The following is a 13,560-nucleotide window of genomic DNA, read 5'->3' on the forward strand; positions in this document are numbered from 1 at the left end:
ATATATATATATATATATATATAGAATGTACCACATACTTCCCTGCTCCCTCAGAGGACACCAAACACAATACGCCTTTCCTGGGGGTGACACACTGTGACCAATTAGCTCTGAACTTCTGCATAGTAATATATGTAGCAACAGCAGGAAGCGAGGGTCGGACCCATCTGTCCCTTTTCTGTATCTGTGTCCTCAAGTTGCTGTCAGCCCTGCAGTCCGTGCATCTGCCTCAGGTAACCCCTACCCCTCACCCGGGCCCACAGAGACACACAGAACAGATGTGCTGCTTCTAATGTCACAAGGCCTGGACAGGACTGCCAAGCTGGTAAGAAATGCGTACAACCTAAGAGCAGATCAGCCCTAAGTAGGAAACATGAAGGGTAGAATGTACCTGGGATTCCGGGCAAGGAAAAACAGCATGGAGTTAATCCCCTGGGGCTGGGCGCTGTGCTGGAGTCCTGGAGTCCTCCCTTGCCCCTTCACCTCCCTGGGCCCACCTTCTCCCCAAGCTGCCCAGTCCTTCCGGAGTCAGCAGTTGGGCAGTGTAAAGTGCTGACTTCAGTCTCCCTAGAATGTGAGGACACCTGACTAGACATCTCCCTGTGGTGCAGGGTTCCTGAGGCTCTGCACCCTTCCAAGCTGGGTCACAGCAGCACCCTGTTACCTCTAACAGTGGTTTAACATTCATTCCACAAGGCCCGCCCTCCAGGCCCCTATTCTGATAGGGGGTTCTGAGGCTCCGAGAGTGTTTGGCTTTGATTCCTGTGTGTGCAAGGCTTATCTTGGTGTCCCTTGTGGGGACGGGGCACAATACCCTGTACTCATCTTGCCCCTAACACAGCTTCAAGGAAACTCTTAGGCCAGGCAAAGGTTAGGTGAATTTTCTGAAAAAAATCAAGTAGCATTTGTTTATCCATTGAACCCTTCAACACGTATTTATTGGGGGCCTAAGGTATGCCAGAGACTGTGAAGGCACTGGGGAATTTTTATTTGATTGATTGATTGATGTTTGAGACAGGATCTTACTATGTTGGTCAGGCTGGCCTTGACCTCACTATGCCCCCCAACTCACTTCGATGCTCCTGCCTCAGCCTTCAGAGTGCTAGGATTACAGGCCTGAGCCACCACACCTGGCTGGCACTGGGGAATCTGACAGTGAGCCAGCTTGCCAGGGTCCCCAACCCTTAGTGGGCTCCAGTCCTGACTGGATAAAGAAGAGAGACCATTGAAACATAACACAAAATAAAAGGTTGTATCAGGCAAAGGCCAGTTTTACACTTAACCAGGCTCAGGGAGAGGCCAGGGGTGAGGGACAGACCTGGCACACAGTGGGCCCTGAATAAACGGATACCTGCCCAGTACAAATCATTCCCCATACGAATCCCCTTCTGTCTCCGATGTCTGCTGGTGAGGTCTTCTCCCAGATCCAGCTCACTTCTACCCCTTCCAGTCCTTTCTATGTGCTCAGTTGGATCAGCCACACTGCGGTGGTCAGGACCATCAGCTTTGAGGCCAGCCAGACCTACACTAAAATCCAACCCCTCCTGCTGCCAGCCAGGTGGTTCAGGGAGTCACTGAAATTCTCTATGCCTCAGTTTTCTCCTGCATCAAACCACCAACCTCACTGGCTGGTTGAGGATTAAACAAGATAATGCATCTCAAGATCCTAGCTTAGGACCTGGCACAAACCAAGAGGTCTCTAAAGGTGAGAGGTGTTGTGTGCCTGCTGTTAATAATGATAATGATGGTGGTGTTGAAACTTGTGTTGCTGACTCCTCACTGCTCGCCAAGTCAGACCCCTCACCAAGATAGTGAAAGCTCTCCGCCTCAGCCACTTTCCTGGCTGTGAAGTCTGGGGCGCTAGAGGGCAAATATAAGCTCACCAGGATGGGGCTGCAAGTGCAGCTCAGGGGTAGAGAGCCTGATCAGCATGATCAGGTCCTGGGTGCAATCCCCAGCACCAAAGCAAACAAACAAAAAGCCTCAGCAGGGTGCACAGAGCAAGGGCAGGGAACAGAGAGCTTCTATACAGAGTCTGGGATCCGAGGGTGCTTGGGGAGGGGCAGTTAGAGCTGGGGCACTGAGCTGAGCCCCAAAGGATGCAGCTGGACATGCGGAGTAGGCAGAGGTCACACAACTCAAGGAGGGGCCCCAGGGCTCCCCGGTCTAAGAGCTGAGCTGTAAAACAGCACCAATGCCACAGACTCTGGGCTCAGCCTCAGTCTACCAAACTGCTACCCCTAAACTGTGGGGGTAACAGCAGGTACTGCTGCATGGGGTTCCTCTGGGTTAGATGTGATTCTACAAGTAAAGACTTTAGTGTAGGGCCTGGAAGACCAATTTCCTGGAAAGATTAGTTAGCTGTTAACTCTCCTCTCAGCATCGTTATTGTGAAAGGATATAGCTGAAGATGAGGCCAGATTGGGAACACCTGCAGCCAGAGTTCACATTAACAAAGTTGCACTGTTCCACTCTTACTGCAGTGGGTACAGTGTGGCATGGTCACAAACCAAGTATTTGATGTATATGGACAGAGAGTTGGATGGATGGGCATTTGAGGCCTAGGATGCCACAGCCAGGAGTCTGCTTCTGCAGGTCATGCTGGGTGGGCTGCAGGTGTTTTGAGCAGGGGATCACAGCAGCTTCAAAGCCAGGTCCCCCTCAGTGCCCAGGAGCCAAGACAGGGCCCTCCTCAGTGTTCTGGGTACCACACTTCCCTGCAAGGAGCCTGAGACCAGAAATAAAGGCACAAGCAGCCACGTTGCCAAGGCTGTTTGCCATGGCAACATCAGGGAGCGACTCGTGGGCCGGCTGCTCCAAATGCTCAGGGCCTGCTTTCTCTCGTCTCCTCGCTCTCCCTCTGCTAAATGACTGTGTTCTGCCAGGCAATCACAAGGAAAAATTATGGCTGCAGAACTGTCGGGGAGCGTCCATCTTGGCCTAGCAGGGCTCACCCAGCTGAGTTCCCAGACAGTGGGTCCCAGACACTCAAGTCCCTGCTATGCAGAGCCACCCCTGGCCAAGCAGTCAGCAGTGTGTGTGCGTGTGTGTGTGTGTGTGTGTGTGTGTCCTGCCCTGACCCTGCCAGGTGACCTGATGGCACTTCCTCGTCTGTTCCCAGTCCACATGCTCACTTCAAAGTGAAAACGTGAACCAAGATGGTCTCTGGCACTCCCAACTCCTTGCAAGCTCAAGTTGACATCTGAGTATTTTATTTTACATCATTGTCATTGTCATCATCATAGTGGCTTTCACTTGACTGCTTACTATATGTCAGACAGTGCTGCAAGCCTTCGCGCCCTCTGCAGTTATCTTAAGTGATCCTGAGAAGAGCAGACTGTTTTGATTCCCAATTTTGTATATGAAGCAATGAGGATCACAGGGATTAAGATGCTTGTGGAAAGTCACACACCTAGTTAAGTAGTAGAGCCCTGATTAAAAACTTAGGCAATTAAACTCCAAAGCCTGGTGTTCGTAACCACTACCTCATATTTCTTTACCTTTCTTCAACTGGAACCGAACTGGATTTGGTTTCCTAAAAGTCAGCGTTGCAACGCTCGCTTAGGTGAGATGGACTCCTCTTCAGTTCCTCCAGAAGTACAAGGTGAGGAAAATAAAACAGAGACCTCAGGGCCTACACCTGAGCTCAGGTCAAAAGACAAATAGCAGCTGGGGATGTAGTTCAGTGGCATTGCACCTGCCTGGCAAGCACAAGGTCCTGAGTTCAATCCCCGGTACTGGAAAGAAAAAAAGACAAACAGCAGGGTCTGCATTCTAGTTGTCTCTTTTTTGATACTAAAGGCTTTTTTTTTCTTTCTTTCGCTTTTTTCTTGTGTGTGTGTGTGTGTGTGTGTGTCTGTGTGTGTGATTGAACAAAGCTTCACACTGAGCTACATTCCTAGCCTTTTTTTTTTTTAAATGGGGTCTTGTTAAGTCCCTAAATGCCTAAGCTGGGCTCAAACTTGCAGTCCTCCTGCCTCAGCCTCCTGGAGTGCTGGGTTCAAGAATGTGCCACCATATCCAGTGTAAGAGCTACTATTGATTGAACATTTCTAAACACTTTACAGACACTGCCTCAAACAGTGTTCACCCAAACCCTTAAAGTACGTGCTATAAAAGTGTCAGCCCCATTTCCTAGATGAAAACACTAACGCACAAAGAAATCCCATGCTAAGGTCACAGAGCTTACCCTAAAAAAAGCCTAACCATAGTTCTAAAAGCCCTTCTCAGCCACTTGAACAATTAGGACAAATGTTTGTTTTCTTACCTAAAACACCAACAGTAATTATAGGCCTTTGGGAATAATTAATCAATACCCACACATTTGTAAAAGTCTCTCTGGTCTCCTACTCCAGAGTGGGTGGTAACTCAAGTCTCTGTCTTCAGGAAAGAACAAGGTGGGTACCCAGGAATTCAGCAGCCACCCTTATACCTGCAGACCCAGTGCCCAGCCTAGCTGTGTGACCTCAGGCCAAGGCCCTCCTCTCTGAGCTCTGTGAACCTGGCCGCTGACCCCCGTCGCACACTGGCTCTCTGACTGGGTGGCCCTGAGTATCTAATGATAACCTCCAGTTACTGCAAGGGGAGCCCTAGAAGGGGTTGGGGTGGGGGTATTTGGGGTCCAGGAATACTGAGAGCCAGAAGAAACTGCAGTCTGTCCAGGGGCAGTGTGGACCCTACCCCTAAGTCCAACAGCCACTCAAAGCCCAGCCACCTCAGGCAATGGTTCTCTCGGCCCACCTACCCTGTCCCTCCCTCAGAGCCAAGACATTCCCAGTCCTCAGCTGGGTAAGAGCTGGCCGCTGTGGAGTCAGCAGCCTACCTACCACATCCCTGGCACTCTCTGCTGTCTGCTTTCCAAGGTTCCTCCCAAGCCCAGCAGAACAGGAAGCTGCTCAGGGCCAAGGTTCAAATCCCAGGTCAGCCACTCATTAACCATGAAGCCCTGAGATGAACTCCTCCAAGTGGGTGGGGGATGCAGGACAGTTGGCTTACAAGGCTTTCCAGAGAGGACGGGCTTCTAAGCAGGGCTTAAAACTTTGGGTAGGCTATGAATACATTAAAATGATGGGGAGGGTGGTGGCCAAAGGACATTCCAGTTCATTTCACAGCACTTATCATTTCTCCCCTTCTCAAGACCCCGAAGACTAAGGATATGAAATGAGAAATGCTAAGTGCCCTGAAGAGGCTCACATCCAGCATGTTCATTCAACTGAGTGAGGGCGTCTAAGTGTGCACTATGTTCAGCACCTTGTCTATTCACTGTGGGGAAAATGGTGACTGGAACAGACAACAATCCTTGCCTTTATGGAGGTGAACATGCTGGGGTGATTTCTTATGTAACAATTCAAAGGACAAGAGAGGCATGTGTCACCTGGGCCCTAGTGCATGCAGTCATGTGCAGTCATGCTTTAATCTATGCTGTCCTACACTGCCATTTGATTTTCATCCACTCTTCCCAACAACCTCATGCAGAAGCACTATTGATCACGATCTTCCCACATGCAGAAGTGGAAGCTCAGAGAGAGGACCGAGAGCCCAGAGGTCTCACAGCTGGCAAATCACAAAGCCCTGTCTGGGAGGCCCCAGAATGCTCTGCTGGCCCTGCACACTTTGTCCTGCCGTCTAGAGCAGCAAGACCCGGGCCGGGGGCGGGTGGGGGCACCTCCACAGCGACACACGGGAGCTGGCCCTTGCAGGACAAGCACGGTTGTAGTGGAAGTGGTCACAGAGGAGGCCGCCAGCAATAACAGGAGCCCAGGCCTCTAGGAGGAAACCTCAGCACATTCTGGGTGCATCTCACAGGAACATGAACATGCTATTGTTAACCCAGCTCTGTATATGAACCGACTAGGGTCAGAGAGCTTGAGACACCTCCTCAAGGTCACATCACCTGGTGTTAAACTGAGGAAAAGACAACTCAGGGTAAAGCCAGGGGCCTAAATCTCCAACTTGAAGGACCTGAAGGCCCCTGAATATCACAGTTTAAAGTTTGGACCTTAATATTTTTTTTTCTTTTTTGGTTTTTTGAGACAAGGTTTCACTGTGTAGTTCGGGCTGGCCTCAAACTCATGGCAATCCTCCTGCCTCAGGCTCCCAAATGCTGGGATTATAGGGGTGCACCATCACTCCTGACTAGGGCCTTAATTTAAAAGTATTAGGGAGCTGAGCTATCAAGCCATGAAAACACATAAAAGAAACTTTAGTGCACAGTACTGAGAGAAAAAAGCCAATCTGAAAAGGCTATATACTGCACGGTTCTAACTCTGACATTCTGGAAAAGGCACATCTATGTGGATAGTAAAGATATCAGTAGTTGCCAAAAATGAGGGGAAGGAAGCACAGGAAGAGCCCAGAGAATTTTTAGGGCAGTGTGACGCTGCATGTGACACTGTAATGACAGATACACGTCATCATGCACTTGTCCAAACCCTCAGAATGCATATGCCGAGTGAGCCCAGCTGTGAACTGTGGCTTCTGGGTGATAATGGTGCGTGAACACAGGCTCATCCAGTTAACAAACAGACACTTGGTGGGGACATCGTAGGTACTGGAGGAGGCTGTGCTTGTTGGGAGCACAGGTACACAGGAAATCTCTGCACCTTCCCCTCAGTTTTGCTGTAATCCTAAAGCTGTTCTAAAAAATCTAGTGACATCTGACCTACACTGTGAGAGGGCTGATCTGCCAAGAAGCTGAGGATAAACGGCAGAGAGCAAAGTCTGGTGTGGCAAAAATCTCGTAGTAATTGTAGGAATCCTGCTGTGGATGGGACAAGGACCTAGACCGGGAGACAGGAAAAGAACACAAAGGTCAATCCAATCCAAATGGTTTGGCATCAACTGTGTGCCTGTGGGATTCAGAGGAGGCACTCAACTACCTCAGAGGATGTCAGGCAGAAACTGACCCTATACCCTCTCTTCTAAGTGACTTCATCTGGGTTCCATTCACTCTTACAGAGTAAGAATTATGCTTCTCTTTTATTATATTAAAAAAATTTCAGGTATGATAGTTAGCTCTAGACTCAGTCTTGGCCTTTTAAAGAGCTCAAAGAGAGAATTCCAAATTTCATAAGCAGCTGGTCAGTGCTTATTTTATATACATCATATGATTTCCTTCCAACTCTGAGAATTAGGACCTATTATCCCCATTTTATAGATTAAGAAACTGAGGCTGAAGGGCCAGGGGATTTAGCTCAGTGGTTCTGCTGTCTGCCTCACAAGCACAAGGTCCTGAGTTTGATCCCCGGTACCAAAAAACAAAACAAACAAACAAAAAAAGAAACTGAGGCTCAGAGAAGCAGAAGGACTTGAGTTCTGTTTTCTTCTCTCTATACAGTGTGTCTTCATTTGCTCAAGGTGCTGGCTGGAAAAACAATCAAGATCAATAGCAGGAAGCAGTCCCTGTCTTCAATGAGGACAAGTCAGGGGGCATGGGAACATCACCCACTAATCCTGGCCTTCCTCTTACTCAAAGGCAGTGTAAGCTAGGTAGTTTTCAGCAAATCTGAGTTCTCTGAAACTGAAATCTGTAAAACTAGAAAATAGCACATACATTGTACAGAATTTTTAAGAGAATGAAATATGATATATGAAATACAATAGTGCAAGCAGAAGGCTCAGCAGTGTGCAACAATCCCCAAGGATGCTCGACAAATGTCACTGGTGATGACAATGATGAAGGAGAAGACAGCCGTTAACCCAGCAATGTTCTTGTCATGACCTCAGTTCCATGCCTGAGGCCCCATTTGCAAGGCTGCTTCTGACTCAAGCCATTATTCCTCTATTATTTCAGGAGGAGCAGGAACAGGCTGACTCATATCATGGCACAGTGGAGCTTCTGGATGGCCTGCACCAGCTGGAGAAAGGAGGGCCCTAGGTGAAGGGGAAATATGAGCCCCCAGCCCAGCTGCTGGGCCATGGCCTTTCCTAGGTTTCACAGGCAGCGTGATCATCAGCATTGGCCATGGGGCCCAGTGAACAGGGAGCTCAGGCCTCTGGGGAACATGTCCCCATTGGAGCTCAGGTGAAAAAGTTATGCCTGCCACTTGGTCTCACACAGGTGAAGGGTGAGCAAATGCACCCAGCCAAGGCGACACTTCAACCTGCTCCTGCATATGGCCAGAACTCTGACTTGGAAAGCAGTTGGCCCTGGCTTTTAAAGCTATGGAGGGAGCAATCTTGCAGACCTTAAGAGGATGCTAAGACTTTGCATCATTTTCCCAATTCTCCATGTGGCTGAGGCCACTTCAGTTCCAGCCTCAGAACAACGAAGGGACAGGATAACAATTGCAAAATGTGCCAAGTTCATAGGCACAGCACTACACAGAATAAAAGTTGCTCATGATTCTAGGAGGAAAAAGTTCAGCATCACAAGTACTCAGAGAAATGCATATTAAAACAATAAAGCTCACAGAATTTATTGATGAACAGACTGGTAAAAATGCAAATACCAAGAGTTATCTGAGTATGGGGGATGAAGCATTCCCACACACTCCTGGTGAGTGTGTAAATTAGTACAATCTTTCTACAAGGCAGTCCAGAAATGTGCTTACCAAACGCCTGCATAGTTGCTTTGATGGAGTAATTCTACTTCTAGGAATTTAAATGAAGGACAGAAAACATACCCGCAATGATATTCATTTCAGCACAGCTTACAATAGCCAAAAAAAGGGAAACAATTGAGCAACAATAATAATGGATTGATTAAATACATTTTGGTTCAATACTCTATGAAATACTATATAACCATTAAGACATTAAGTAGAATACTTATTGATGTGGAAAGATGTTCACAGCATTTCTTTGGGGGGAAACAAAGAAAGTTACAAAATAGTGTTCATTCCAAGTTTATCAATTACATGCAGATTATACACAGAATAACTATTTTTTTTAAAAAAACAAGTGATATATATAAATAGGAGAAAGTCTAGAAATACATAAGAAAACTAACAATGGTTATGTCTGGATAATATTACATATTCCTAATTCTTTTTGTAATGCCTAATAGTATTTTTAACAGCTCTATTATTTTTAAATGAAATATTGGACTGGGTGGTTTATAAAGTTCCTGCCATCTCTGACATTTTGGACATCAATGACTGATGCCCCAAGTGACTTCAAACAACCCATATTTAGCATGGGCTTACTGTGTGGCCTTTGGAGCCTCCGCTTTTGCCTACAGCTGCAGCCCTCTGCATTCCTCTCTTCCCACTTGCTCAGCTGTCGTTCCTGCCAGCCTGGGAGCTTCTGCTTGGCAGGGCCCAGCCATACCCCCCGGTCTGCAACCCATGTGCCTAGCCAAGAGCTGAGCAAAAGGAACATGGCTCAGCATGTGGACAGGTGTCATGCAGGCACAAAGAAACAAAAGGCACAACTCTGGCCTCACACATAAAGAACTTGGTTGTATAACAGATAACAACAACTAGGAAAGGAGAAGCAGGGCAGGGAAGGCCACTGGAGGAGAAGGCCACACAGGACAGGTGGGCAAGGATACTTCTCAAACCTTTAAGAAACTGTCACAATCCTTGTTCTACTAAATTTCTGTACTTTGGCCCCAGTGGGTAAAAGTTAAGTCTCCTCAACAGAAGTTCTCCCTCTAATCTAACCCTGGATTAGCCATGAAAGACAACAAAAATCTCTGAACGAGGACAGTTAATTGCCATTTTGTCCACTTGCCCCAACCCTCCAGAGCAGAGAGCTGGAGGAGGGGAGGGTCAGGAAAGGGGTGCGGGAAAGGAAGGGGAAGCCACAGGGACAACCAGACAGTTGACATGCAATATTCCTCACCCCCACCACCAGGCCATGGCTTCTCCTTTGCAGGCACCTCAGCCCCATTGCACAGATGGAGGAGGAGGCTCCAGGAGTTAAAATGGCTTGCTCCGGGGTCACCCAGCCAGTGAGTGGGGAAGGTGACTCCACTCAGGCCTTCTGACTCCAAGTCCAGTGCTATTTCGAGGTAACACACAGGACCTGGAGTCAGGAGCCCTGGGTGGCTCTGTCACCCGCTGGCTGAGTGGTCCTGTAGAAGCCGCTCACCCCTCGCAACCTCCTTCCCCAGCTGTAAAATGAGGAGGCACTGGATGGCCCGCCCAGGCCCTCTTCTGGCAGGGCTCTCTGAGCCTTCTAGGGGTGGCTGCAAAGCTCGTCCTATCAATTACATTTCCCAAGTTGGGCCGGCAAAGATCACCAGAGGAGCCTCGGCCTGTCACGTGGTTAAAAAAAAAAAAAAAGCAAACGTCTCAGATTAACTTTCACTACACAGCTTCTGCTGACACCTGATTACCCAATTTTCTAGTTTCCTTAGGTGAAATGGCCCTGCTGAGTAGGGTGGCTAGCAGGGCAAATAATTAATTATTGGTGAGCCAAGCTCTGAAGATGGAGTTAAAAACCAGGATCAGATCCAGAACAGACGATTCTTGCTGCGGCCCTTAAAGAGTGTCTGGCTGTTTCAGGCCTCCCTCACTTGCGTCTCCCTCAGTGTGCAGGTTTGGAGTCGAGCCCAGGCAAGTAAGTGTGAGACCCGCAGGCAGCATCTTGATTCCCAGAGCACGCTCTGCCCGTCGTCCCCAGCGCGGACCTCCCGGTCCCAGGCTGCCGGCTCCGAGGCTGCTAAGGCTGAGCCCGCCTTCCGCGCAGACACAGGCGCGGGGCGTGTGACGGAGCCGGGCGACGGCGGCGGGAGCTCCACCGCAGTTTCGTCAGAGGTAAAGGTACGCGCCCGGCGCGCGCGGCGTGTGCACAGAGACACACACCCGAGCGCGCAGCCTGCTCGTCAAACACCTACCCCCGGCCTCGGGACGCGCGAGCGCTCGCCGCCAGCCCCTCCGGCCTCCACCGCGAGCCCACCCGAGAGCTCCCGCCACCGACCGCACGGCCCCGCGAGCCTGCAGAGGGCTGGGGCCGGCCTTCCCCGCGCGTGGCAGGCTTCCTCTCGGCGACACCCCGCCACGCCGCGCAGTCCCAGCCGCCAGCCCGAAGTCGCCAGCCGGAGTCCGCCTAGAGCTGAACGTCTCTGCAGCTGCGTCCCCCTCCAAGTCGCGTTTCACCGCGAGGAGTCAGCTTACAAGCCTCTCCCCGCCCACCCGGTCCCATGACAGCTGCTACCGCCCAAAGACTGGCAGATTATAACAAGAAGCAAAGTTTCCCTCTCTCTCCTCCCACCTTCGGGCCCCCTCTGCCTTCCCCCTCCCTTCCTGTGTTATGCAAAACGGGCCGGTGCTCCCCTCCAGGTACCGAACCAGCCCCCGCGAGCCGCACCCGGTTCGGTCCCGCGGCCCCTCTCTACATCCCGAAGTCCCCTCGCGTCTGGAGTCCCCTCCAGGGTTCTGCCTCATCCCGAGCCTCTCAGTCACCAGCAGCCCGGCGCCCGCAGTAAAAGCCCCAACTCGGGAGCCAAACTTTATGCTGGCAACAGGCATGGGGTGGGGGAAATGAGGGAAAGGGTTGGGGGTGCGCACACCTTCTGTAATCATTTCTGGTAACTGCTTGTCCCAGCAGCACTTGCCTCCGGGTCTCCAAGCCACCGGCTTACCCAAGTCCTCCCCCACCCCGGCACACCGAGCACCCTCTCCTGTCACGCGGGTGTCGCCGGTGGAGCTTCCAGGCTCAGCCAGAGCCCGGGACGCCGCCTCGCATTCCCTTCCCCCTGCATCGTGGAGCGCGCGCCAGGGCCGCGCGACGCAGGGGGACCCAGGCGCCCCCAGACGGCCCTCCCGCCCCCATCCTGCCCTGCTTCTTCCCCGGGAGGGGCTTGGTCGGATAGCGAAACCAAGGCTCTATCTCCGCCCGCAGGTCCACGTGCCCCGCAGACCCCAAGCCCTCAGAGGGCAACTGACGGGAAACTCCGCGCTGCGGGAGCCTGTGGAGAGCTGTGCGTGCCGAGAGCAGCACTTGGGGGGCCAGAGGCTAGAGAACGAGGAGACTCCGGGGTGAGGGCAGGCGCCCATACCGGGGCCACAAGTCCACGTGAAAGTACGGCAGCAAGTGCCGGGCGCTAAGGGCGCGCCTACAGCACCCGGCGTCAGCCCGAGGGTCTCCCGCACCTTAACGCGCGCGGCTCATCCTCCCCAAGGAAACGCGGTACCCCCCAGCCTGCCCGCAGGGGGTGGCGGACTCCAGGTGCCTCAGACTAAACCCTTCCCAGCCGCTATGCGTCCCCAGTGCTCCAACACAGACCGGGGGATCTCCAGCTCCCTACCCGTTATGGAGCGCATCGCCAGGCGCATGGAAAGGGGGCTCTGCAGCCTGGAACCCCTCATCTCCCCATTGCGCCCATCGCTGCGTCCTGGCCTCAGCGGCTGCAGCTGCAACCCCGGGTGCTCAGCACCCTGGCCCCAGGCCTGCGCCCCGGTCGACCGTACCTGCGTGTCGGAGAGATAGTTGAGGAAGAAAGAGGAGAGCTCTTCATCCAGCAGAGCGCCGCAGTCGTTCCCCGCCATCTTCCAGCCGCGGCTGCAGCGTGCGGCGGAGTCAGCGCCGAGCCGGCCGAGGGGAGGGAGCGCGCGAGGGAGGAGGGAGGAGGCGGCGAGGCCGGCGGGAGGTGGAGGGCGGAGCTCGGCCCCGGGCTGCCGCAGGGCCGCTGACTCTGGGGGCGGGGCTGCGCGAGCCAGGGGTCGCACCCCCACTTTCCTGCGCAGCGTCTGGCACCGCGACCCAGTGCCGCAGCCCCCAGCAGAGAGGAAGGCGACCCCAGCCAAGTGGTGGTGCCCCAGCCAGCAGCCCGATGGCTGCGCAGCAATGCGGGCAGCCCCCCTTCCCCACTCCTACCGGAGCGAATCACGTTGCGTTAGCGCTGGGCAGGCCCTGCCAAACAACCTGCTCCTGAACAGCTGGGGAAACTGAGGCTGCGCTGCGGGGGGGGGGGGGGGCGGTGTCAAGAACCTTGTTTGAAGCCACGTGCACTTTCAGTAGCAGAAAGAGAAAGCTCCAGAGGCCTGAGTTTCTCTACCTACCTCTTCAAGGCCAGAGAGGCAGGGAGAAATATCACAGGCCATAGGTGGAGAAATCGAGGAAGGCTCCTCGAAGGAAGTGGCTTTTATTTTTTTCTTTGAAGGTTACGTTGCCCATACTTCAGAGAATGTATTCTGTTATAACTGACCATATCACTGCCTCCCAGTGTCCCAGTAACCTCCCCGGAAAAAGAAAACTTCAACGATTTCTCTTACACAGTCTACTTCTTGAATTAACCAGGCTCCTAGGCCCACTGGCCCTCTGTGAGTTCCTGGGGTGAACCATCCACGAGGGTCCTCTACACCAGCAGCCTTTCACCGAGGAACAGCCTCCCCGGGGCCCCTTTCCCACCAGCCTTGGACCATCAGTCACTCTTTCTCCTCACCTCCCCACCATAATGAGCTCACTAGGTTCTGTACACTTTTGCTTTGAAAGCTGGTTTGTTGCCATTCCACCTTTGTTTCCATGAGGATTGGAGAATCTCTTTACTAGACTCTAAGACCCATGTAAGCTTGGCCTACCTGTCCTTGGTTTTGTTGTTTGTTGATGGTTTTTCAGTACCGGGAATTGAACCCAGGGCCTTTGCACTGAGCTACATTCTTAGCCCTTTTT

At 52.0% G+C, this 13,560-nt stretch overlaps 1 protein-coding gene across 3 annotated transcripts in view; it reads right to left on the reverse strand.

Moving 5' to 3' along the window:
• The window catches only part of Ppargc1b (PPARG coactivator 1 beta), a 111,849-nt gene extending 99,335 nt beyond the window's left edge, over positions 1-12,514 (reverse strand). For 2 of the 3 annotated variants that reach the window (XM_004854400.4, XM_004854403.4), the window contains exon 1: positions 12,360-12,514. In XM_004854400.4, coding sequence (XP_004854457.1) covers positions 12,360-12,437 — 78 coding nt within the window. In that variant the 5' untranslated portion in view covers positions 12,438-12,514. The remainder of the gene's footprint in view (positions 1-12,359) is intronic. The other variant, XM_021266200.2, reaches the window with a different exon arrangement.
• Between the last annotated feature and the right edge of the window lie 1,046 nt (positions 12,515-13,560).

The sequence above is a fragment of the Heterocephalus glaber genome, unplaced genomic scaffold, assembly GCF_053883595.1.
Source record: "Heterocephalus glaber isolate CG9 unplaced genomic scaffold, H.glaber_assembly_v1.0 deba00001463, whole genome shotgun sequence".
Classification (NCBI taxonomy): domain Eukaryota; kingdom Metazoa; phylum Chordata; class Mammalia; order Rodentia; family Bathyergidae; genus Heterocephalus; species Heterocephalus glaber.